At 38.0% G+C, this 26672-nt stretch overlaps 1 protein-coding gene across 1 annotated transcript; it reads left to right on the top strand.

Annotated features, from left to right (window-relative positions):
- Positions 1–1142: 1142 nt before the first annotated feature.
- LOC127651925 (ras-related protein Rap-2a-like) lies at positions 1143–16805 on the top strand. The gene is made up of 2 exons (XM_052137993.1): positions 1143–1984; positions 13424–16805. The coding sequence occupies exons 1-2, from the start codon at positions 1671–1673 to the stop codon at positions 13659–13661; spliced, it is 552 nt and encodes a 183-aa protein (XP_051993953.1). The 5' UTR covers positions 1143–1670; the 3' UTR covers positions 13662–16805.
- The last annotated feature ends 9867 nt before the right edge of the window (positions 16806–26672 follow it).

Genomic DNA, 26672 nt, shown 5'->3' with positions numbered 1-26672 from the left:
AAACAGTTTGATAAATATGCAGTATTGATTCCAACCATGAAGCTGTGTATTAAGTAAAAGTAGTAAAAAGTAAGTCACTTTTGAAGCAAATTTTCCTTAAGAAGGGCCTTTAGCACCATTTTACCCTACTAGTTCTTAGCAAGCCATAGAGGAAGCACTTAAGCATGATGTTTTTTGTAACATTACTTTCAATATGTTGACATTAATTTTGATGTATTATACTAATTTGGATATCTTATACAAACCTTTTATTTATAACAAATGAACTGCTGATGCATAATAGTCATAGTGATGAACTACTGATATAAATGTTCTTTGAGCCAAGTCTACGTCTACTGTTGCTTTCTAATGAAAGCTGTAGGCCCTTATTATGACAAGTGAAGATGGATTATTTTTCTAGAGGTATGAATTGGACAAACCATATTCCATTATATGTGACTGCACCAACCTTGAAATGTATATAAAACAATATAACAAAATATCAAGCCAAATGTCATTTATTTTAAAGAAAGATAGCACAAGCACAATTTTTAAGCAAGCTTAAACAACAAAGTGATAGATATACTTTTAAAAAGGAAGGATTTGGACACTGGTGGTCAAACGTTAATGGAGCAGGTCCGTATTTAATATGCTGAACTCCACTTTGACATATAATATCCACTAAAATCACCTTGACACCAGCTGATTAAAAGTAATTGAGCAAAAAGACCAAATGCACCAGCTTTTGATATTTTGTCATCTATTGCTATACTGTTCTGACATTTTTAAGCGTGACTTGGGTGTTAATATACATTTTAGGGCCTCGTGGTTGACTTAGACTTGCAATCTGTATCTCCATCAGTGCAACACAATGGCCACATCCCTGTTGCTTTCTATTTCAGGTTCTGATGCAGGCGACGCGCTGTTGCCATAGGAACAGCATCCCCAGCCATTATTTATTGACACGCTTCTTCTTAGCTCCTGCTTTGATTGATCGAGCTCCTCGCTATGTAGCCAATCACAACGAAGTGAAACGCGGAAGTCTCGCCCACCACAGTCACGACTGCCTCATTGAGACATGGGCGTGGCGTAACGCGATCCCCAAAGCCTATTGGACGTTTCGAGCGTCATTTATCAAGGAAAACACTTACGTTAGAGTGAGGAGTTAGTTGATGAGTGTTCAGTATGTCTCCACCCGAGAGAATGGCGTTCGGGGATACTGAAAGATGTGTATGCGGCGATAGTAAATGCAGAATTGAGCAAATAATGCGCAAAATCTTCTATTCTGAGATGCTCCTACATTTTTAAATCTCAAAATATCACCTGAATAACGTTTGGAGTGGATGCAACATGCAATGTATGTTTTGTTTTATGGGAGCCAATGATTTATTGTAACCTAAAATGCATGCAGAGTCAACATTTTACATGTTGATGTTGGGTTATAGATGTGATTTGGACATATGAGATGCCTCGGAGGATGTTTTGCCATGAAGTCCATGCTGTGGCTGTTTGTGCTCCTTTGTTAATTGTCTCTATGGTGAGCGTTGCAGTAGTACAGCCAGCTATGGCTCAGTGTCTGCTCGACTCCTGCGATATTCAATGCAAGTTCCCCGTTGCATTTGCTCGGATCGGACGCTGGTAGTTGCTGGCTCAGTCAGACGCGCGTCACGTCGGTTGCGGCTCGGTGCGCGATGCGCGAATACAAGGTGGTGGTGCTCGGCAGCGGAGGGGTCGGAAAGTCCGCGATCACGGTGCAATTCGTGACCGGCACCTTCATCGAGAAGTACGACCCGACCATAGAGGACTTCTACCGCAAGGAGATCGAGGTGGATTCGTCTCCGTCGGTGCTGGAGATCTTGGACACGGCCGGTACAGAGCAGTTCGCGTCCATGCGAGATCTCTACATCAAGAATGGCCAGGGTTTCATCCTGGTGTACAGTCTGGTAAACCAGCAGAGCTTCCAAGATATTAAGCCCATGAGAGATCAGATCATCAGGGTGAAGAGGTAAGGAGACCAGAATTATCCTCTACCGTGATGGTAATACTATGGCATATGGTATACATCAAAGTATCATGGTAAACGCATCTGAGACCATCATTTTACCATGGGAGGACGCTATTATGACAATACAATGGTATTCTTTGGATTACCATTTAAATACCATGGTACATTCATATGGTAATCATTCAGTGACATTGTATATATATCAAGTACCTTGGCAATACCATCTAATACCATTGTATGACTCTACCATCATGGTAAACCCATGGTATACTTTGAAATACTTTTGAGTTTAGTTGGAAATACCGGGGTATATTATATGCCAATAATTCAATGCCATGGAATACATCAAAGGACCACTGAAACCATCTGTTACCATCATTTTTCATTGTTTTAACTGTACCATCATGGTATACCTTGAAATACTTTTGAGTTACTAGAAATACCAGGGTATATTTTATGGTAATCATTCAGTACCGTGGAATACAACAAAGTACCGTGGGAAAATTTGGAGCACCATTTAAAAACCATGGTATATTAATATAGTAATAACTCAGTAACATTGTATATGTCAAAGTACTTTGCCAATACCATCTGGTACCATCATTTTAGCATGGTGTGACTCTACCATCATGGTATACCTTGAAATAATTTTGAAATGGAAACTACTATGGACTTTACTATGGAAATATCAGGGTATATTATATGGTAATCATTTAGTACCATGATAAAACCATCTGTGACCATCATTTTACCATGGGAGTACACTATTATAACAATACCATGGTATTCTTTGGAGCACAATTTAAACACTGTGTCGAGGAGGAGGGCGTGACCGGACCGTGTGGTGCTGAATTAGCTGATCAGCGGGAGAGCAAGATAAAGAGGAGCCGGAGACGCCAGTTCGAGAGAGAGAGATGCACGTGGCCACATTGCATGTGTGTCTGTGTTTGTTTATGTTTGTTTTAAAATAAGGTTGACATTAAAACTGTGTTTACCGTTCAGCCGGTTCCTGCCTCCTCCTTGCCTGACCTTGAACTGTTACTGAGTGTAATATATAAATGAGGGTATAGAATAATATAATGCACCATCTTTAGTGTGTTGTTATTAATTTCTCAAATGCAAGTAGCTTCTATTATAATCTTTCCGTAATTTAACCTTAGGCCTTGAAACAGATGGTGCATTGTTTGTGTGTCACGTCATTCTTATGTTTTCCCCCACGGACTATTATTTTGAAGTTTTGTATCTTTTTCTGTTATGTCTGTGTTCCTGTCCATTGCCCTAATTGACTCCCAGGTGTTCCTCATCTTGTTAGCCCATGTGTACATATACCCTCTTGTTCTTTGTTCCTGTTTCGGTTCTTGTTTGTATGTAGTGTGTTAGTTGCCAGCATGATGCCGTAGAGTTTTGTTACCTCCTTTTTTGTATTATTCCTTCATTGTTGTATCCCCTTAATTTGTTTATAATTAAAGTTCTGCATTTGGATCCTTACTCACTCTCTCTTCCCTTCACAAAATCCTGACATTGTGTCTTCTGCATATCAACTTAAAAAAGGGTTTGAACATGTTGCTTTTATAAATGTAACCCACATTACTAATGGAATATAGAGGTAAACCAAACAAAGTTCCTCTATAGCATAAAAAAATTATATGCTTGAATTATTACGAAAAGCTTATTTGAAGGTCTTCCTTTTGTTTTTGTTTGCCCCACATTATCTTTTGCCATTAATACCATTTAAAGTGGTTTGCCTTTTTGTCACATAAGCTAATACTATGTATTCAAAAAATTATAATTTTAAGATTTATGCATTTCAGTTTCATAAGAAAATTCCATCAGTGTAATTGAGTAATATTTATTAAAATAAAATATTTAAAAAATAAATATTTCAGTTTTATTAACTACATTTAGTTAAACATTACACATTGAATTTTGTTATGAAATTGAAATGTGTAAATCTTAAAAATGGGTTACACATTTTTTTGGAGTGCTCGGGTAAACATTGAATAATCGGCCAACTTGCCACAGTAATGAAAAACAGTTTATCACATCATGATATTCCAATTCATAATTCCCTAAAAATGTCCAATTGAAAGACACAGTTTAATTGTCCATAGTTTAAAACTCTTTCATGCTAAGCAGAAATGTAACATTCATATTTTGTAAATAACCTGCATTTGGGCTGCTTTTGATTTGGTTCAGATTAGTTTATATAGTATTAGCTATTTTTGTACTTGTACATCATACAGTGTTATAAATGTAACTACTAGAAGATTTGTTCTTTAAATTGATTCCTCTGAATCACTCTTGTAATTATTATTTAACAATTTTCCAGCAAATATAGTGCTTCATAAATCTGAGCTGAATGTAAACATGATATTCTTATTGTTGGAAATAATAATAGAGCAAAAAATCGATTCCAATATAGTCCCCCAAAGGAGGGAGTGATAAATTCCAATAAAAACTTGCTTAACTAAACTTGCTCAGGAAAACATTCTAATTTGTTCAGCTACCCTTTTTTACTGGCTCCAGTGAACCAAAATGCTGCAGAAATTGACAATGTTTTATGCCAGAACTTGCAAAAATATATCCTCTGGTAGGGGTTGTTAATCTGTTGAGGGGGCAAATACACGCTGAGACAGCATACAGTAACGGCAGTAAAAATGTTGAGATTTGCTAACTCACGGAAATATAAATGAGATTGGGATGTTGTAAGCCAAGGAAACATCAAAACTGCATTAGCTCACAGTAACCCTAAGGCACATTTGACTTTTGGCAGTAAGACCCTGGGAAAGAGGAAATGAGGGTGGAGCCAAGAGTGCAGTCATCTGCTTTATATCTAATGTTAAATTCACTTTAATGAATTATGGTAAAAACCACTGGGCAAATGACTGTTGTATTTAGTTTAGCTAGGTGTTTAAAATAGCCAACACTGCAAAAAATGATTTTCTTATTTAAAGTTTTGTCTTGTTTTCCAATAAAAAAAAATGCATCTTTCATGTCACATTTGCTTTTTTTCTGAAACTATTGGTAAGGTTTAGGTTTAAGTTTAGTGTAGGTTTTTGTTGATTTAAAAGTTGATACAGCATTAACCTTAAAAACCTCCTCTGTTTGAGAGAACATTTAACTGGCTTTTAGCATTACACAGAGGACATTTAACTTCAGAACTGCCATGATTGTGCAATGATGACCCACTTAATATCATATTGCAAAAATGTCACCACAGTCACATCATTTTCATGAGATCAGGTTGGACCTTTAGAGACGTAAATGGGTGCATAAAATGGGGTCTAGAGTTGTATCAAATATTCTCATATCCTAGCTCTGCACACATGCTTTTTAACCTCGTCCAATTTGGTGTATGCTCCACTGCACTGCCATGGCCAGGAGTAAAGTTGTGGCTTATTAACATGAAATCATCTGTCTTCATTTGTGTTTCACATTGAAGGGATTATTTCCACTTTTTCCATACACTGAGGCTGATTACGAAGTTGATGACTTTTTACTTTACCTAACCTTTGATGTAACTCCTGTATTTTCAAGTCAGGAACTATTGTCAAACTTCAGTTGCATAAAGTTTTGCACATTTTTGTCTTTTTGAAGTAGAATTTTTGGCATCATCCACTTTAATGTCATTCGTAACCTGAATGACTTCCTTTCTTCCATGCAACACAACAAGAAATGTCTAGCTGAATGTTCAAGCAGGACTTTTTCATACATAGATAGCAAAAAAAATAAATAAATAAATAAAAGTAGCATTATAGTTGTTCATATGAGACATACACTTAATTTTCTTCTAAAGCCATACTATAGTGTTGTGTGGAGAACAGAATTGCCTCACTGTAATCTCTTGCTCATTTTAAAGAAAAGCTGGAACGAGTCTAAATAATGTTATAATAAATAATTTTGTTCCAATCAACATTATGCCACAAATGCTGTCAATGCGTAACTCGTATTGATCCCAGAAACTTCCTTTAATTTCTGACTGGTCTTTTATTTTGGGAAAGTTTGCAAAATGTCCCTTTATCTTCCATTTCACGAACAACAAGGATTCTTTGTTGCATTCTGAATCAATGTGCAGTCCCTACCAGCATTTACAGCCAAAAGCCTCCCAGCATGCCTTGCTGTCAGCTGGGTCTCTGGAGACCTCACATCTGTTTTTGTTTTCAATAGCTCGGGGGGGTTGAATCGTTACTGGGCAACTGCGTCGATGAGGCCTTTCAAAGCATTGGACAAGGCAGTACAACCGTCACTTTTTGACAGACAAACAGTTAAATCAATGGGATGTACGTCCCAAAGAATGTGACTGATTGCATTTCTTACAAATTACATCCTGGGGCGACTTCACTAAACAGTTGTGGCACTTTTGTGCACTGTATTCCAGCGCAAAAACCTGAATCGATTTAATCGACCAGAGCGAAAACACCTGCAATCCAACCAGACTGATCACACTGTCAATTCGGCAACAGTAGTTTGAAAGTTTTGAAATTGGCTTGTGCTCACTGAAATTCAAAGCACAGCCCCTTGGCAGAAAGTATTGTGGAACATATGAGTATGTGTGAGCTCCAGTTTCTGGGTCAAATTTCCACAAGGTGGCGCCAAAAGTATTTTTAAAAAGTAGTTTTAAAATATGAATACATTCAACAGGAATGCATATTTCATTAACTCTACCTCTTAATCCAAATCCCAACCCTAAACCTAAACTCTAAATCACGCCCATCATTGTTTACATGAACACGATTACTTCCTGGTTCCCACTGGACCAGAACCCATGTTCTGTGGATGTTTGTGAAACGCACTCAGTAGCACTATATGGATATGTATTTATTAGGTCTGTCGATTTAACGTGTTAATTCAGTGTGATTCATTTTACAAAAAAATAACGCGTTAAAATGACCGTAATAAGGAAGATTCCTGAGAAATGCAAGCTTGTAGTACCACCTGTTTACTCCAGAGGGCAGTAAGTGAAACTTCAGCTGTATGAGCAATGTGCAGTTTATACAGTGAAGAAAACAACACTTCAGTAGGCTGAACAACACAAGCATGCGTTACGTTCTTGCGTTCAAAACACTTGAGGGAGCATGTGGCAGGGCGGAGGGCGGGGCCGGTTTGTGATTATACACACCTGGTCCCTTATCAGGCTAATTAAGCCTCTGAGAGGGATTAAGGCTGATGGCAGATGGTGGTGCGACGAGAGAGAGATAGTTTACGGACATGTCCGTCATGTGTGTGTTTTGTCTTTTGTTTAAGTTTATTATTAAAATATTATTTATATTGACAAGCCAGTTCTTGCCTCCTCCTTTCCATTTAACTACGTTACACTGGTGCCAAAGCCCGGTAAGGAGGAGGGATGCCCGTCGCAGAGTCCTCGACACTGCCGTCCACCCAGGGGAGCGCTGCTGCCATCCACCGGGGGAGGGAGTAGACCGACCGCCCGGACGAGGTGAATGGCCTCAGTCCGCGAGGCGAGTGGGAACTGGACTCCCCGACCGCCTGGAACGATGGAGATGCTGCCAGGGGCGGAGGAGAGCCCTGCCATCCCCCAGAAATGCGGAGGGGTCGAAGGAAGACCGGCGTCCACGAGGGGAGGAGGGAAGTGTCTCCCCGACCGCTTGGAGCGGTAGGGCCGCTGCCAGGGGCGGAGGAGTGTCCCCATGAGTCGCCGAGATTGTGGAGGGGCGTTCTGACCGTCGGGGGTTGTAAGTCTGACTCAGTGCAATTAATTTTACAAAAAATAATGTGTTAAAAAAAATTACGCAATTAATCGCATGTCCACGGATCATAATAAGGAATATTCCCGAGAAATGCAAGCTTGTAGTACCACCTGTTTACTCCAGAGGGCAGTAAGTGAAATTTCAGCTGTATGAGCAACACGCGGTTTATACAGTGAAGAAAACAACACTTCAGTAGACTGAACAACACAAACATGCGTTATGTTATTGCGTTCAAAACACTCGAAGGAGCGCAAATGTGATCTAAGGGATCTCAAGATGTGTTTAAAGATTGAGAATTAAACTATATTTAACTTGACACAGTGACCTAAACATTTTATGTTTATGACACAACACGTACCCGAGATGTCTGACGTAGCTGTAATTTGACGGGCCCTTAAACAAGCCCTCATAATAAATCTCCAACTGATTGACAAATTCACTTGTGAAATGGATTGCTGTGAACTGTATGCCATTGATTGACATATGACCAATAATATGGTAGTAAACAATACATTGTATTCTAAAGCCGCTTTTTGTATTGTCTTATCAATGATTAACTCTTCTGCTACAGGAATGTAAAACATTTGAATTATCTGAATATTTGTATATATATATATATATATATATATATATATATATATATATATATATATATATATTTTAAACATTTAAAGATAACTATGTATAATTATATATTGATATAAATATGTATAATCATTATATATTGAGTTATTGTTATATGAGGGGCTTTCTCAGCAAATATTTGTAAATGTGATTAATCGTGATTAATTAATCGGGACACCATGTAATTAATTTGATTAAAAATTTGAATCAATTGACAGCCCTAATTAAAATGTTTGTGCACATTTTCTAGTGATAATGGCAGCGTTTAATTAATCAAATGATGTTTAATATCACAACAGCAAGAGTGCTGTTATACAAACAAGAGGTTCGCACAGAGTAATGTAGATTATTGACACAATATGGCCAGTTATTTTGTCCATTAATGCTCCACTAATTAAGATAGTTCCTAATGAAGGCAATTTAGGCAATTAACATTGCACTATAGCTGCCCCTGAGAAACTGGTGGAAAACTTTACCTTTCAAAAGTGTATTGATATAATATTCTCTAGCAAATGTTTTTAGGCCAACACAGCAGGTTTGAACGTGACATGCAATAAGCAATACATGCACTAAAAAGCATAATAGAAAAATTAGCTATTGATCTGTTATCACATAATGCACACAGCTTAAATTGGTAAATGCAGCTTGTCAGGTTCATAGTGTTTCGTTTGTGTGTAGCTCAACGGTACATCAGAAGAATTTCAGCATAACATGCAGTCTCTACATTTAAAGCAAACATTCATGCTTGAATCATTTCTAATAGGTGTTTTGAGACAAAAGGCTTGCGCTTCATTTGACAATTACTTGGGAAATTGCTTTCACTTATACAATACTGCTGTATCTTGTCGTCATTCTAAATTATTTTAATAAGGCATTAAGATGATAATGCATGGGAGGATGTTTTGGAAAATGTCAAAAAATTGGCTTGTGTCTGTCGTTTTACCCAACGGTTCACCATCAGTACGTTAACATGCACTTTTAAACTTTAATTTCAGTTGGACTTAAAAGAGTCATTATTTTTTTTTAAATGTCACGTAAACCCTTTAGTCGGACTGAAGTCTTACATTTTTGCAAAATCAGACAAACAGTGCTAGATTATGTTATTGTAGCTTGTCTTCATCCTGCATGTATACCACCGCAGGCCTCTGCATTTGTGGATGCTCTGAAAGAGGTATTTGATGCGTATTTGACGTCCTTCCTACATGTATTCGATTATGCAATGTGTCAGGTATTCTTTTAAGACTGTAGTTTGACTACGCAAAACACTGCTGTAGCTCGAGTATAACTGTGTATGTAACCATACTGAATCTGAGAAGCAAGAGACTTCTTCAGTTTGCTCTCCATTTAATCTTATTGCACTCTAGGAACAGCATTTGAAATATTAAAGAGATTGCATGTGTGATTTGACTTTCCTATGTTTGTAGATATAAAACAAAATTGGTCCCAGACTGCCACAAAGAGGCTGCTCTCCTTAGACTCTGTTGGGCTCATGAGTCTCAGAATTCCTTCTTGTCAGTCTGGCTATAAATAGCTTGTCTCCCCCTCAACACCAGTAGAGGACATTTCATCTGTGTGCCGTTTACCTCCCACTCACCATTCACACCTCTCTCTCCCCACGCTGAGCACACACACTGCGATAACATCTCTTTCGTTTATGTGACATAGGATATTAGATGAGGCTGGTGATATTCTGTTACTGAAGCTACAGTTGATGATAATACATCAATATATGTTATTGTCTGTGTTGTGTCATAAATAATGGCAACGGCTGTGTTCAGATTGGCATTAGTACCTATTTACAGACCTACTGTGAGCTTTGAGGTTATTAATCAATGGTATTTGCTTCTGTTGTAGCCATCAGTCGATGTTATTTCAGAATTTCTGGTGAAGAATTACACTACCCATGATCCTAAAGAGAGATCCACCAATCAGAGAATTGCAGCAAACAAAGCAAGTCCACCAACTCCCATGACGCACTGCGAATGAAGCAATAAAGGCACTCTACACTCTTAAACTACTTAGATATTTGTAGATATCTGAATATTTTGCAATAAACTTAAAATCTATAATTTTTTTATATTTCCATTTTTTTTTTATTAGTTTACTTAATGTGCAATGCTTCATGGGATTGTTGTTCATTCCCTCATTAAAGACGTTTAGTACACAGTCTTATACATTTGTCTTTTTTGTATGATTTTTAAAATGTTTTTTGCTTCAAATCAAAGGTTATAATGTTATTTGTAATTCACGTCAGAATTGATTGGTTTGGTTCATGGCTTAGTTCTCTTTTATGAAGGATTTGATAAAATCCCAATGGGAAAAATACTTCTAGAACCAAGACAACTAAAGGGTCAGTTGTCACTGTTGCGCTCTATTATCATCTCAGAAACGTTTTCTTTTAACATTTACATTTGTCAGCTCAATCACACTTCAATAGCAATATGCAGTATGTACATTATGTGCCGTATGCAAACATACCTTAAGTGCCTATTTACAACATCTGTACTATGACTTTTCTAAGGGATGGGGGTACAGTGCACCCCTGCGGGGCAAAAAATGTACTTTGCATTGCGATCATATCTCATTTCAATTTCAAAGAGACATTTCATATGGCCTAGCAAGCAGTTTTGGGGAATTACATGAACTGATGGGTAAGATGTATCCCAGGAGGGTAAAACTGGCCAAAAAATGCCCCATAGCCATACCATGGCAAGAGTCTTGCCCATGAAAACAATTGGTTGAAATTTGTGGGATCATATTGCCCAATCAGAATGTCATAGAGACATGGGGCAGGCTCATTTCACTCAGGCTACCAATCAGTCTTTAAGTACCATCTTTGAAATGGTGTAGCCACGCCCTAGCAACCATTTACGGCACCCTAGCAACCACCCCCATTGACTTCCATTAAAAATGGCTCAGAAGGATATTTTCAAAATAGAATGTCGTAGACAGTTGGGGATTGGCTCTTTTGAGACAGGTTATTAAGCAGCCAATGAGAACCACTCTGGTCACTGGCTAGCCATGACCTAGAAACCATTTAGCACCCTAGCAACAAGCCCCATTGACTTCCATTCAAAATGGCTGAGTGTGATATCTTCGGATCAGAATGTCCTAGAGACATGAGAGTTGGCTTGTTTTACTTGGTTAAGCAATCAGTTTACAAGTATCATCATGGAAACTACTTAGCCATGACCTAGCAACCATTTAGAGCACCCTAGCAACCAAATCCCTTTGACTTCCATTCAAAATCGCTTAGATGGGTATCTGTTGATCAGAATGTCATAGAGACTTCATTGTTGGGTTGTATGGCTCAGGATTGCTGGCCTGAGTCATACATGATGTGGTTGCTTCAGCAATTGTGTTTTTAATCTCAATACTTAGTATGCATCAAACATACCTTCAAAGTTCAACATTTTATTTTTCACATAAACAAAACATGACTGTGCATCAAATATAAGAAAAGATAATATATGTATAGTATATTAACTATTTACAAAGAAATAAGACATTTGTTTTCAATCTGACAAAACAGTTTATATGCTGCTTCCAAAAAGTATGTATTGTCATACAGACTACACAGCTATTTCTGTATGGCTGTCAATGGAGATAGACTCCTTTTGCCCCTGATGGCATGGTGCAGATTTCTGCTATCAAAAGTCAAAGATCTCAATATGAACTTAAACATTTATCATCAAATTCATTCAAGAGCAAATGATCTGACCACATTCTGTCCACATTCATTTTACTCTTACTATATGTCAACAATTGACTCATTTGGGTCTGTTTTAATTTCTCCCAAGGTTTTAAGGGGAAATATCTGAGACAAAGTTTATCCTTCAAAGAAAAATAACTGAAAACTCCATACATTTTCTTGAGCCATGAAAGAGCAACATCGGAGCAATAAAATATTCCTCTTTCAATTATTCTTTAAAAGCGGCTACAATCACTAAGAGCCCATGACTCTTGGCTGGTCTGGACTGGGCGTGCTCCGATGGGCCGAGTGCCCATATCACCACCCTGGACAGAGAATTCTCTTTAAGTGGCTCGTTTTTCACGAGTGGCTGACAGATCAATACCTCTGACTCAGAATATGTGCAGGGAATAATTCACACCAGTAGATGATTCTTCTGCCTCTTATTAGATGTCCAGGACCTCTATCGCCATTGGGAAAGTGACTAATAAATATGTGCAGGCTTTATCGATTTTAGCCAGAGGTATACGATGGTGGTTCGATAAATGGCTTGGTAAAGAAAACACATTGAACAGTTTAATCTAGAACTAATTATTCATTAGTTATCATTTAATGGATTCAATTACAAACCTGTTTGGAGTTAGAAAAACCCTGCCTTGTCTAATAAATACATGTTACTATACGTACATTTTTGCTAAATATTTTTTACATGGCTCATTGTACGTATCGCTAATGAACACTAGAGGTGCTACAACTACTATTCCCTTTCACTCAAATCACGAGCAAAACAGATTATTATCAGTTCGTAAACACATACTTTTCACCCTGTTCCTCACACAATGCTATTTTATGACATCTTAACACTTTAAATATAGTACATGACTTGATGAGATGGTTAATCTTTGCATTACACAACCAACTACATTTACAAGCTTGTTTAAATGTGATCAAATTACGCTGTAGCTCAACTGAATGAGTGTTGCACTTGTGATGCAAAGGACTGGGATATGAATCCTGAGGAGTATGAGAGTTGACACATGAGTGGAATGTGTCATAGAAGCAATACAAAATGAAGTGGTTTTTCAGCAATTGTGTTTTTAACCTCAAATTAGCTTTTTATGACACTATCATTTAGGTTTAAGGTTTAGGGTAGGGAGGTCGTTTTTGTTGATGTAAACCTCAACAGACCATTAACTTTAAAAACCTAATCTATTTCTGAGAATATGTAACTTGTTTTTAATGGCACACAGTGGACATTTAACCTCGGAACTGCCGCTATATGTGTCAGGAGCCACTTAAAAAAAAATTATAAGAACTTTAAGCCGCTGTGTAATTCATTTCTGTTTTTTTAAGTTCATAATGAATAATTTATGAATAATATTCATTAAAAAACGTTTGTATCATATTTGTTCACAGGTATGAACGTGTGCCCGTGATACTCGTGGGAAACAAGGTGGACCTGGACAACGAGCGTGAAGTTTCATCAAGTGAAGGTCAAGCTTTAGCTGAAGAATGGGGCTGTCCTTTTATGGAGACGTCAGCCAAGAGTAAGACTATGGTGGACGAACTCTTCTCGGAGATTGTCCGGCAGATGGACTATGCCTCACAGCCAGATAAAGAAGATCCTTGCTGCTCGTCATGCAATATACAATAACTCAAAGCAATCAGAAACATGGCTTTACTGGGTTTCCAAAGGAGTAAAACATGGGAATAAAGATCATTGTTCAAGATCTTTATAAATTCTGTTCCCAAGGAGAAATAAGTGGTGAGGAGCATCCGTTCACATGGGCTGCAAACAATAAAGGCCAAGGTATACTTCGGTTTTGCGTGTGCTGGTTGCGTGACGCACATTTTTTACCGTAAAGCAGTCAGATTGTGCAAGCATTGAAGTGCATAACCATGTGCAAGGTGGAACAGCACGTGGAAAAATGAAATATACCCTAGCCTTAAGGGCTTATACAGGTTAGAGTTGTAGTTTCAACTGGCTTTGCTTCAGGATCCAATTTTTGTACAGTGGACATTAAGTGGCGACCCAACACAACATCAAAATTGTTTATCGTACAAGAGTAAACAAATATTAATTTAATTAGAATTACCATGCACTTAGTAGGCCCAGCAAATGCTACAGAATTATTAACATCACATATAGAAAATATTTGTATGTTTCTAAATATCCCTCTAATTTTTACCTTTTTACCTGCCAAGGTTTTGTTCTTGGTTTTCCAGGGTGAGGGTATGTCACAGAACTTATCCATGTTGGCATCTACCTAATCTGGTTAGTTTCTACCAACTGACAGATAAATAGGCACCAAAATACTGTGAGTTTGATTGGAAGGCTAACATCCATGGCTGGGCTTCTAATCAAACACCACATCATTTTGGCACAAATTAACTGGTAACTTTGTAGAAACTGGCATATAATGACAAATATAGGAAGCAAGCATCAACGAGCCAATGAGACATTTCTCAAAATCAATGAGAGTCTCAAAGAGGCGGCTCTATTTGTGCTTTTGGAAATCCAATAATTGTATTCTGCCTTGATTTAAAATAGATGCGGCTCAAACGGATCTTGCACATACTTATCCATCAAACGCTCTGTTTTCTTCAGTGTGTATGTGCCCTAATTAAACACAAAGATTTTAAAAAAGGTCAAAGTGTTACTGAAATGCACCATACTATAATATTTTCTTTTTCCCCATGTTTTCACGCTCAATGAGATCGTTTGAAATGTTTCGCAGGAGATTCATACTTGATTGCGTTTATTTTGTCACTTTTTTTTGCACATATAAAACCTGATGTCTTAAAAGTATATTCCGGGTTCAATACAAGATAAATGTTGTCGATTGTGCTCATCTTTTATTGAACCCAAAATATTCCTTAAAACTGCCATTCACTTTGAATCTCCAAGTATCCACAGTCATGGGATCCACACCAAAGGTGAAGTTTCCTCACAGGTACTATCAGATGTGATGTTTAAAATGTTCATGAGTGGATCGATTTGTGTGCAAGTGTCCATTGCAGACATCAGAGGTTTAAATTTGTGTTTTTTTGGGAACTTTGGGAAGCCAAAAAGAATGATGGAAGCACTTTGCTTTTTAATGTTGTGTCCGTTCTGATTTCTGAAATTGCTGCGAATATTCAGCTGATTATATTGTGATTTTTAAATTAGCACCTCTTTATATATTGTTACAGATAATGAATCATGTTTTGGTACTTTCCACGAATATGCTACAAATTGGTGTCCTATTACGTTTTTAAAGCAATAAAGACATGAATTCCATGTTCAATAGAGGCAGAGCAATTAAATATGTTAGATAAAGTATAATCTAACATAAAATTAACATAAGAATCCTTAAATGTCTGCACCAATGTCTTAAAATGTTGAATTTACACTTTCCCACCTCAGAGGTCTTGGCCTTCTCGACTCTATACAATGATTTAAAATCACAACAGTGTCATATTTCTGGCAAACTGTTGATTTGATATCCAATACTTTTAACCAATTTTTTTTCATGAAGTAACATCATTTGGACTCTTTCTACATCAAGGCGGGAAAACAAGCAAACAATGTCATTCCATTCCTTCAAATTGTAGTGTTCAATGTATTTGTCAAGCTCAACCGTTCAACCTTGTTTCCATAGTTATTTCAAATTTTTCAAAAAAGCTATCAATCAATAAGTACATGCCAAAATCCCTACTTTTATTACCCTTTATAGTCATTTTTTATTTAATTTGTTTTACTTTTTCATTTATACAAATTAAATAAGTTGACATTTTTGGGAAAAGTTTGTAAAACTTCATTTTGTAATATTTCAAGTCCTCTTTGGTACCCTGTTTGTGGAAAGTGCCAATTAACTTTTGAAGCCTATATAAGATAGGATTTGTTTTGGAACGTAAATATTCTCAATTCAGTTAGTCTCATGAATGTTGTACAGACACACAATGAGAAACACAAATATAGTGTTAGTATAATCGGTTTGTACAGGGCACCTTGTTAACACTAGGAAGGTCCCTTTTTATGCATCCGCTTTTGGCAAAATAACAAAAATAAAAACAAAAAGCACATTTATTTTATCATACCTTTCTCAGGAGTTACAGGCTACCAAATCTGTTGTTAAAGTTTATTAAGATTTCTTTTTTTGTTAGATTTTTCTGTTTATTATATTATAAGATGATGTTTTCTTAATCTATAATGTCTTTTGGTGATTTAGTCAGTTGGTATCACAGAGCAATTCTTATTCAAACCGTCTTGTACTGTACGTGATCCATAATATCCTGTGGTTCACAATAACTACCGGTAATCCAGAAATGTAAAATTGTACAAAACCTGTATAGAAAAACAATACAAGATGGTTGTGTGTAGTTTCTATAACAGATGCCATACCTACTGTTTGTTAATTTAGCAATCATATGCATGGCTAGAACATTATTGTTTGTGAATATTACAGCAGTCGAAATGGATTAAACAGAATAGACACAAAGAATTACACAAACACTTCTCCGGATGATCATTTCTGGGTGAATCTGCCTTACCATGCAAACTTCGGGATTGCCTTTTTTAACTTTCATCATTGATCTTATATTTTTTTAAGTGAACATTTACCCGCTTTCACACAGTACATGTATTGTGAATATGGTTTCATTTGACACGACTAAATAAAGACATTTAATTCACAGATTTACATGAAGTTTTGAATTGATCTCACCTACATTCTTTACACAGTCCTATGTGTATTGATGATAAATAATGAAAAAAATTAAAATCACAAAATTCAACTTATTGAATACAATGGTTACCACATAAAAGACCTACATGTTTACTGTTATTTCAAGACATTTGTCATGGGGACAGTGTTTCAAATTTTGGTAAGCACAGAACAAATTTAGGTATTGTGGTATTAGTTGGTTTGTCTCATGCTAAGCAATTTTGTTCTGCTTGCAAAAATGATTTGATAACTTAAAAATTGCACAAGATGTTTAAAAAATACCTAAACTTATTGCTATATAGTGGCTATATAGCTTATAGCTATATAGCTTCCTGTTAAATATCTTGTTTAAATCTCTTGTGTGCACTCAAAAAAAGTCAAATGTCAGATCAAATTGAATTGTGTACTGTTTAACTAAATTCAACTCATACACACATTAAACAAAAATGTTTAAAAAGATTAATTCAGTTTGATGGAATTTTATTAAATAAAAATGCATATATCTTATTTATTTATATAGTCAAGTTATATTTAATATAGTGTAAGTGCCTGAGCTTGGAAATAGGAACTTTTGACTTTTCTCACAAAATGAATCAAATCCATTGATTTTATGCTGTAGTTTTCCTTCCAAAAATCATTGTCAATCGATGTCAATTAAAAAACACTAAATAATCCTTAATAAATTGCCTGTTTCAGATACAGGTTCATGAATACTTTTATGGGATTGGGAAATTACCCGGTAGTGGCAGTACAAACAAATGGATTAATTTCAGATTATTTTACTCTGGATAGGGGCACCCGGCACGGTTGCCCTCTTTCCCCATTATTGTTCTATCTTGCCCTGGAATCATTAGCAAGAAATAGGAGGATGATTTTCCAGGGGTGATGGCAGGAGGTGTGGTGCATAAGTTTTATATATTATATATTATATATTTTATTCGTCTCTGACCCTTCTAGATCTATGCCTTGCTTCCACAAAATTATGAATTCCTTTTCTAAGTTCTCAGGATACAATGTCAATTGGTCTAAATCCGAAGCTTTGGCTCTGACAGCGTACTGCTCAATAACGGCTTTTCAGCCAGGTGCCTTTCAGTGGTCCAAACAGGGCATTAAGTATTTGGGTATTTTATTCCCAGCCAATTTGTGTGAGTTAATTTTGACCATTAATAAAAAGGTTTTCGAGCGATGTGGGCATGCAGTTGGGCTTCATTACATTTATCTATGATTGGGAAGGTTAACATTATTAAAATGAATTACCTGCTACAATCTCTCCTTATAGATTTCTCCCTCCCTTATTTCAAGCAATTTGATAGCATAGCGAAGTCCATCATTTGGAATGGTAAACGTCCCAGTTTACATTTCAGTAAGCTGTAAGTTGATTGGCAAAGGTGGGCTAGGCCTACCCAAGATTTTGTTTTATTATTATGCGTTCGGTCTCAGACATTTGGCTCATTGGTTGCCACTGTCTCCCCTCCCTGGTTTTGTATTGAACTGGAAGATCTTGCCCCTATTTCACCATTGCAAAGTCTTTCTATCAAACTAACCGGAGAAGTTAAGTTAAACCCTGTTATCTTGCATTTGTACTCGGTATGGACAAAAGTGTCCAGAGTGTTTAATTCAGACATTTATTTAAACGTTGCCTCAAGCTTATGGCTGAACCCCAAATTGATTATTAATAAGTCCCCTTTCTGCTGGTCAAAGTGTATTGTGAGGGGGGTTACTACACTCGGTGACCTATATGAGAGTGGAGTGTTGAGATCCTGTTGAGAAAATTTGGTTCAACATTTTGGGATTCCCAGATCTTAGTTCTTTAGATATTTACAGCTCCGTTACCTGCTCTGTACTATTTTAGTAGCAAACACCCCCAAAAAGCGGCAGATACTCTGGGAGTGGTGATTACTGCTTTTGGAAAAGGTCATGAGGCATCAGTGTATCACTCCCTGCTAATTCAGAGTCTGGGTGATGGAGCTTTAAATTCTCATAAGAGATTATGGGAGAAAGATTTAAACTTGGTATTGGAGGAGGGAGTGTGGACTAGGATTCTAAAAAAACATCAAGTCTGCATCTAGAGACGCAAGGGTGCGACTTATGCAATTCAACATTTTACATTGATTCAAATGGACCCTCTCTAGATTGTATAGGCTTGGTCTTAAAGACCATTCTGGGGGTTAATTGTTGATTCTTTGTATATATGTTTTGTTTTTCTGTGTTCAATAGGTGAATCAATACAAATGTTTTAATTTTGCCGGATTTACATGTTAGAAGTATAGCATTATTGTAAAATGGCACTCAAACCAAAATGTTGAAATTATATAAAATTCACCTTGTTATTTTAGCCAATAAATTATTAAGACATATTTGATGGGTGCATGAAAATCTGCTGCATTGTAGGAAGGAAATACATATATATTTCACATATTTGACTTTTAACAGTATAGATGATGAATTTCTGCAGAATAAAATACCTTCACTTTAATGTTACATTTGTGGAATGCAAAGTGAATGCAGTGTTAACTTGTCAAATGCATGAGACGTTTGACAGTAAAATTCACACTGCCCACTACAACCACTTTCATAGACCATCAAGACTTAAGAATTATGGAACAATATATGAAAAGCAGGTCTACAGAGATTTACGGAGGATACTGTACATCACACGGTGTCATGGAAACAGGATGATTGCATAACATGTTACTGGCATCTCTGTTTATGGTAAATTTGGATTTGTAATGAAAGGTATATGATGTTCCCAGAGGTTTTATGGGGAAGATTTGATTTATCCACATATTTGGCTACATGTGCTCAAGGTTTTTCCTATAGGAACAACAACAGCAAAACACAAAAATTATTCTTTTCCACCATTGGGCCGATCGGTTCTCATTGCGGAACAGTGACGTTCTGTACTGATCCAGGCTCATTGACCCAGTTACGGTTACTTTTTCCACTGTGGTGCTGCGAAATCAGGATTTGAATGGGCTGACTGAACAAGTGACCAATCGTGAGTCGCCACACTACAGGAATTCCACCAGCACAGTTGAAAGATTTTGCTTCATCCTGGTGACTCGAATCTTTTGAATCCAAATCCAGCAGTTTGGAGCTCCCTCCCCTTTTTGGAGCTCAGCCTCTCCATGCCTACATGCCAGTAGGTGGCGATAAATTAGTGTCTTTCAAGAATTCAGGGCCGCAGGGGGCCTGGGTACCTCAGCGAGTATTGATGCTGACTCCCACCCCTGGAGTCGCGAGTTCAAATCCAGGGTGTGCTGAGTGACTCCAGCCAGGTCTCCTAAGCAACCAAATTGGCCTGGTTGCTAAGGAGGGTAGAGTCACATGGGGTAACCTTCTCGTGGTCATGATTAGGGGTTCTCACTCTCAATGGGGTGCGTGGTAAGTTGTGCGTGGATCGCGGAGAGTAGCACGATGCGCAGATTGACGGTCTCAGAAGTGGAGGCAACTGAGGCCTGTCCTCCGCCACCCAGATTGAGGTGAGTAACCGCGCCACCACGAGGACCTACTAAGCAGTGGGAATTGGGCATTCCAAATTGGGAGAAAAAAAAATAATTCAGGGCAGCCAATGGTTTTTAATCTTGCATGCCATCCCAAACTGTGTTCAAGTGGAAATGCTACTGTAACTCTTACTCACCGTGCACAGAACCGTTCAACTCAATGTTCCAAAACCTTTTCAAAAAAAGGAATAACATGCATTGAAGAATCATTCCCAATGAGACCAGGAATGTGATGTTGTCTTGAATTCTCATGAGCTTTGAAAGGGCAAAGGATGTATTTGATTAGAATTGTTTGGACTTTAGTCATTTGTAGGACATTATTGGGTCACTGTAATTGTTTGTAGACTGGATTGGGATGGTATATGAAAGAGCTGGGCTGTGTTTCCCAGTAGCATTGCAAGCATAAGTTGATTGTAGGGTCCACTGGCACCAGTGGTTTCTATGATCTACTTAGTCTTACAATGTTTTTGTGAAACACAGCCTAGGTCAGTTAATCAGGGATGTTGATACGGTAACTGCCTCACGGTGGAGGGATGAAGTCAAGGATGCAAGAATGATATTTGTTTGTACTTGTCTAATAAATAAATAGTGTCTTAATATCAGTTATCTAGGCATAACAGGTAACCTCTGTGTAATCTAATATCTTTCTTTAAATAAAACCAATACTTCAAGGAATAGTTCACCCAAAAATGAAACTTCTGCCATCATTTACTCACCCTCATGTTGTTCCAAATCCATGTGACTTTATTCTGGGGAACACAAAAGCAGAATGTTCAGTCTCAGTCACCATTCACTTTCATTGTAAAAATGATGCAGTGAAAGTGAATGGTGACTGAGGCTGTTAATCCATATCCTTAAGTGACAGAAGAAAAGGTAATAGAGTGCTCTCAGTTTTCTGTGAGACACAAAAGCAGAAATTCTGAATGGTGTACTGCTCACTTTTTTCAGTGCAATTATACTGAATGGGGACTGGAGCTTTCATGCTTTTAAAATGTACATTTTCCTGTCATATTCTTGTCTTATATTAAATAAAGTATTAAACTCACGCTGCTTGTGTAGTTTCTGTATTTTTTATTGAGACTAAAAACTGGCAAACAGAAGAAGGAGGCAAACAGGAGATAACCAATACAGACGCCAACAGATGCCTGCTGCCCTCGTGTGGCTGTGAGAGGGGGGAAAACATCTACCACCACCTGTTACAGGTAAGGTAATCAACAAAATAGAGTAATTAAAAATAAAAAACATTCACCCAAAAATGAAAAATATTTCTCCATTTACTGATCCTTATGTCGTTCCAAATCCACATTTTTAAGGAAACACTGGCCATTTTTTACCACATAATGATAGTAACAGAAATGGCAATAGAGCACCATAAAATCATCATTAAAGTAGCCCATACATCTTATGTGCTATATTTCAAGTCTTCTTCAGTCATATGTTAGATTAGTTAGAGGAACAAACTAAAATTCAAGTGTAAATTTAAACGTACATTTAGCCATTTGTTATCGCAAAATAAACCCTGCCAGGGTGATCAGGATCTCGATGTGAAATGATCATCCTGAAGTGGTTTATTTAGTGTCAATGGCCAACTACCTATACATTATCCCGCTTATTACACGGCAACCTACCAAATAAATGGATATGAAATAATGATTTGCATTGGAATTATGTGAGAAGAAAGAGATCACTGAGTCTCCAGAAACAGCTGAATCCCACCTCCGGTTTGCATGGTGTTTGCCCCAGTTCTGTTGGTGTTTATATTCTGAAGATGGCTGTCTTGACTGCTCATTATCCCGCTTATTTCACTATGTGCCAAATTAGACAGTAAATGGACATGAAACATTGAATTGAGTTAAATAATTTTATTAGCTTTTTTACTGAGATCACAGAGTGATACAAGATGTAGGACAGATGACAATACCCAGGTTGACCGATTAAAATATTTATCCCTGTGTATATGGATATTCAGAAATATCAGACCGCTGGATAGTGCAGAGCTAAAGGCACTCTCTCTGAAGACTGCCCTCCTGACGGCGCTCACCTCCATCAAGAGGGTAGGGGACATGAAGGCGTTCTCTGTCAGCGAACTGTGCCTAGAGTTCGGTTTGGCGTACTCTCACGTCATCCTGAGACCCCGACAGGGCTACGTGCCCAAGGTTCCCACGACCCCTTTCAGGGATCAGGTGGTGAATCTGCAAGCGCTGCCCCAGGAGGAGGCAGACCCAGCCTTGGTGCTGCTGTGTCCGGTGCATGCTCTTCGCATCTATTTGGATCGCACACAGAGCTTTAGAAGCTCCGAGCAGCTCTTTGTCTGCTTCGGTGGACAGCGGAAGGGAAGCGCTGTCTCCAAACAGAGGATCGCCCACTTGGTCGTCGATGCCATCACTATGGCATACCACGGCCAGCACGTGCCACCCCCTGCTGGCCTACGAGCCCACTCTACTAGGGGTGTTGCAGCCTCTTGGGCCTTGTCCCTCTCTAGTAGACATATGTAGAGCCGCGGGCTGGGCAACACCTAACACCTTTGCAAGGTTCTATAACCTCAGGGTTGAGCCAGTTTTGTCCCGTGTGTTATCAGGTGACACAAACAGGTACGTCAGGTGTATCGCTTGTGCATAGCGCCTTTCCCCTCCTTTGAGGCGAAGACATGTGTTCTTTCCCCAGTTGCGTTTGCAAGAAGTGTGAACCCTGGACGTTCTTCCTCCCTAGCCTAGCGGCCGGCGAGTCTTCAGAGAGACTCGCTGCCGCCCCAGTACAGGCGTCAACAGCCCCCATACTGAAGTAAGTGCTCCACATGTGCTGGTTGTCCCCCTAGGAAACCCCGTCTGATGTATATTCTGCAAAATGGTTTCCCTGCCGGTAAACCGCATCTTCCTTGGGTAGAGGGCTTGTAGTAACTCCTCCCCCCTTGGGTAGGATCTACCACCACGCCGCTCCGCACGATGTGCTTCCGCTCCTAACCGGTAAGACCGTGTGTTGCATTCCACCTAAACCCACCCCCCGTGTCTCAACGTCGAGTGAGTGACAGATAGGGAATGACTCGGTTACTAACGTAACCTCCATTTCCTGATGAGGGAACGAGACGATGTGTCCCTCCGGCCACAACACTGAACCAACCGCTGAAAAGGCCGGGTCTTTGGCTCAGCTCCTCAGTGATGTGTGTTTGCAGCATCACTCCTTTTATATCCCGTATGTCCGGGGAAGTGCCATGCAAATTCCACACGCCAATTTTCATTGGCCTTTTCTCAATATCAGAGATGTCTGGGCTCCGCAGGAGCGACCCCTAGTGTCAACTCACCGACACAACGTCTCGTTCCCTCCATCAGGGAACGGAGGTTACGTCAGTAACTGAGACGTTATCAGTATCATACCTTGCCAGCGGAAATGCCTGTAGTAACTGATGGCACCACCACCTCCTGATTACACGCATGTCAGACTGATAAAAGATGGCAATTGAAAATCTTAAGCATAAAATGTTAATTGTGTTTCAAACATTTTTGCTGAACAAATAAAAACTCACTGCTGAAAAATCAAAGGGCTTCCCAAGGGTCACATGCAGGGCATACTGAATTACAAAATCAAAACTCTGATGTTATATTAACAAATGCAGGGTTTAGCACACACAGAGACAATTGTATAGCAATTACCACTTACCACCAACATGAATATCCCACAGTTAGTCCCTCCAAGCTGAAGTGGTGCACCCTGTTAATTAAGAGTGGAATAAGACCATATTGTACATAGTATATAGTGTACTCTGAATGTATTATATGATGACATTCCACTGCTGATAATAATGGTTTACATGCAAAGAAGTTAAAAGCTGTACCTCACAGTATCTCAGTCTCTCAGTAAGGACATAGTCCAAAGGCCAGGTGAAATTTTATTTGCTAATTTTCTATGATACAACAATAACACAACACATTTAATTCTTATACAACAATATATCTTCTGGAGCAGTCACATGTAAGCAGAAAACAAAGTTGATCATATTTTATTATACCATGGTCAGTCTAAATACTGGATTCTGATTGCCTGGAAGGTGGTTTGCATTAAAACAGTTTACTGCATAGTTAGTTCCAGTCAGTTTGCATAGATAGACACTTAGCAATTGTTTTATGGAGACATGTCTGTCTTGCTTTGGCACATGGGCAGTGCTAGGAATTCTTTTTAGAATCACATGCTGCTATGCTGCTGCGGTGTGATATATTTTAATATACTTTGCTTCCTTGCGTTCCCAAAAGTCATCGCAGTATCCATTTCTGACAGAACCTCCTCCTCCAAAATGATGAATGCGGTGTTCATTCGAGGGCAGAAGAGCAAAGACTTTAGATGCATGCACTCATAAGGAAGAATTCTACTCCTGACTGCAAATTCAGCATTTGTCTTGCATTCATCCAGTTCACAGATTAGGTTATGGCTTGCACCCTATGTTTTTTCTGAACAAGTATAGGAGAGCAAGGCTTAAAGAATGATTTATTAACAGCAAAGATGCCATTTTTGGCATCAAGGCATTGGCATGACAGGTGCCGTTTAACGGAAATTTCAGTTACCCTTTGCCTGTGTTTTCTGTTAATGTGAGCCAGCAAGTTCCTTTTATTTATTTGAATGCCACAGTGTGTGCAAGTCACCCTGACTTGCTGCCGGATGCATAATCCTACTACCGACGATGGTGCTGCTGGGGATGTAGGTGGTGCTGCTGGTGATAAAGGCAGTGCTGCTGGAGAAGGAGGTGGTGCTGGTGTTGGAGATGGTGCTGCTGGTGGAGATGGTGCTGCTGCTATGGGTAGAGGCTGTCTAGATGCTGTATTTTTGCAACTTGTCATATGTTTTATCAGAGCATCCCTTCTGATTAATGTTGACGTGCATTAGCAGCAGTGAAAATGTGCTGCTTGTCTGCAGTCTAGACTGCACTTTATGATGACAAAATCTAAAATGTAGAAAGAATAACTTTGATAAAATGTTTTATACAGTGCAGTGCCCCTGTAGAGGTTTTTACTCCCCCTGGTCTAAAGAGAATTTCTATAGTTTTACTCGTTTATGAATTTAACAACGATGTAATTTATGAATTACATAAAAAATTTAATTACCATATATGTAATTTGCCAATTTATACAATAGGACAAAAAAGAGAAGGGGAAAAAGAGCAATACACAAGAATAAAATAAATTAGCCTATAACTGTGGAGCTAGGGAATATTAATCATTTGTTGATTAATCTACATATTGGCAAATTACATATAGTGATTGAATTAAACTGAGTTTATGAACCCCTTTGGAAGTTTGTTTTTCATATTTTATTTCATTATGTCTTCATCTACGCTACATTTTCTGATCAAATATTGCACGATTAACAGAAAACACAAATAGTTTGGATATATTTGAATTATTTACTTAATACATGAAGTATCCTTGTGTGCAGAAGTATGTGAAACTTTGGGATTCAGACTTCCCAACGGTTTCACAATGCAAGGAAATGTTAAATGGAATTATATGTTCTTACTTTCAAACTCTAGGGAGAAATGAGAGAGGCCAAAACATGCAAAAAACTAAAGGGTTCATAACATTCAAACATGATTTACACACACAAACAATAATTGAACTGTATAAGCATTTGCACTGCAGTGAGCAGCTTCTCGCACAGCACTCGTGGCGAGTCAATCCCATTGGACAAATTTGAATAAAGCCCTACACTGTGAAATTACCTGTTGCACTTGCAGCTTTTCAGATTTTCTTGTTTAAAAATGTTTGCGCTCTTCCTTTGAATAAATTAAATGTCCAAAAGTTCCAGTTTTATGATTTTATTAAAAGAAACTCTTCGTTTATTTTAGATGGGATAAAATGCCGTTGTTTCTAAACCTGTTTATAATTTCATTTAATGAACTTGTTTTATATGTAAAAAAAAAAATTATATATATATAATTTTTGCTTTGTTTTCAGGTAAAAATATCTAAAAATCCTTAAAACAAAATCAATTTGATTTATATTGATTTAGAAACAACACAACATATTTAGTTTTTTTCAGAGAATGTATTTTTAACATGTGTATTTTGTATTACTGTACCAGTTTTAGTTTTGAGTTTTTAATAGTCAAAACAAGTGAAAAAATCTACCAGTGCTGAAGAAGTAATCCAAAGTATTCAGAATACATTACAAATTATATTTTACAGCATGTATTCTGTAATCTGTAGTGGAATACATTTCAAAAGTAACCCTCCCAACCGACTCCCAAAGCAGTTTTTACATAACATTCTGGTCATTGTCTTTCCTGGCTTGATGAAAAAGTAGATTAAGGAACAAGGACTTAATAAATAATCTGTTTGTTTAATATAGTTGTAAACGAAGCATGGCATGTCACACTGCAAGACACTGAATTGTTGAAATTTCATGTTAACCACATTATTGACAAGGAGGGAGAAGGAGGGTTCGGAGCCATCTACAAAGGGGTGTGCTTGAC

This window comes from Xyrauchen texanus, chromosome 11 (genome assembly GCF_025860055.1).
Source record: "Xyrauchen texanus isolate HMW12.3.18 chromosome 11, RBS_HiC_50CHRs, whole genome shotgun sequence".
Lineage (NCBI taxonomy): Eukaryota > Metazoa > Chordata > Actinopteri > Cypriniformes > Catostomidae > Xyrauchen > Xyrauchen texanus.
Note: the sequence above shows the minus strand (reverse complement) of the source record. Positions and strands in the feature narration are given on the sequence as shown.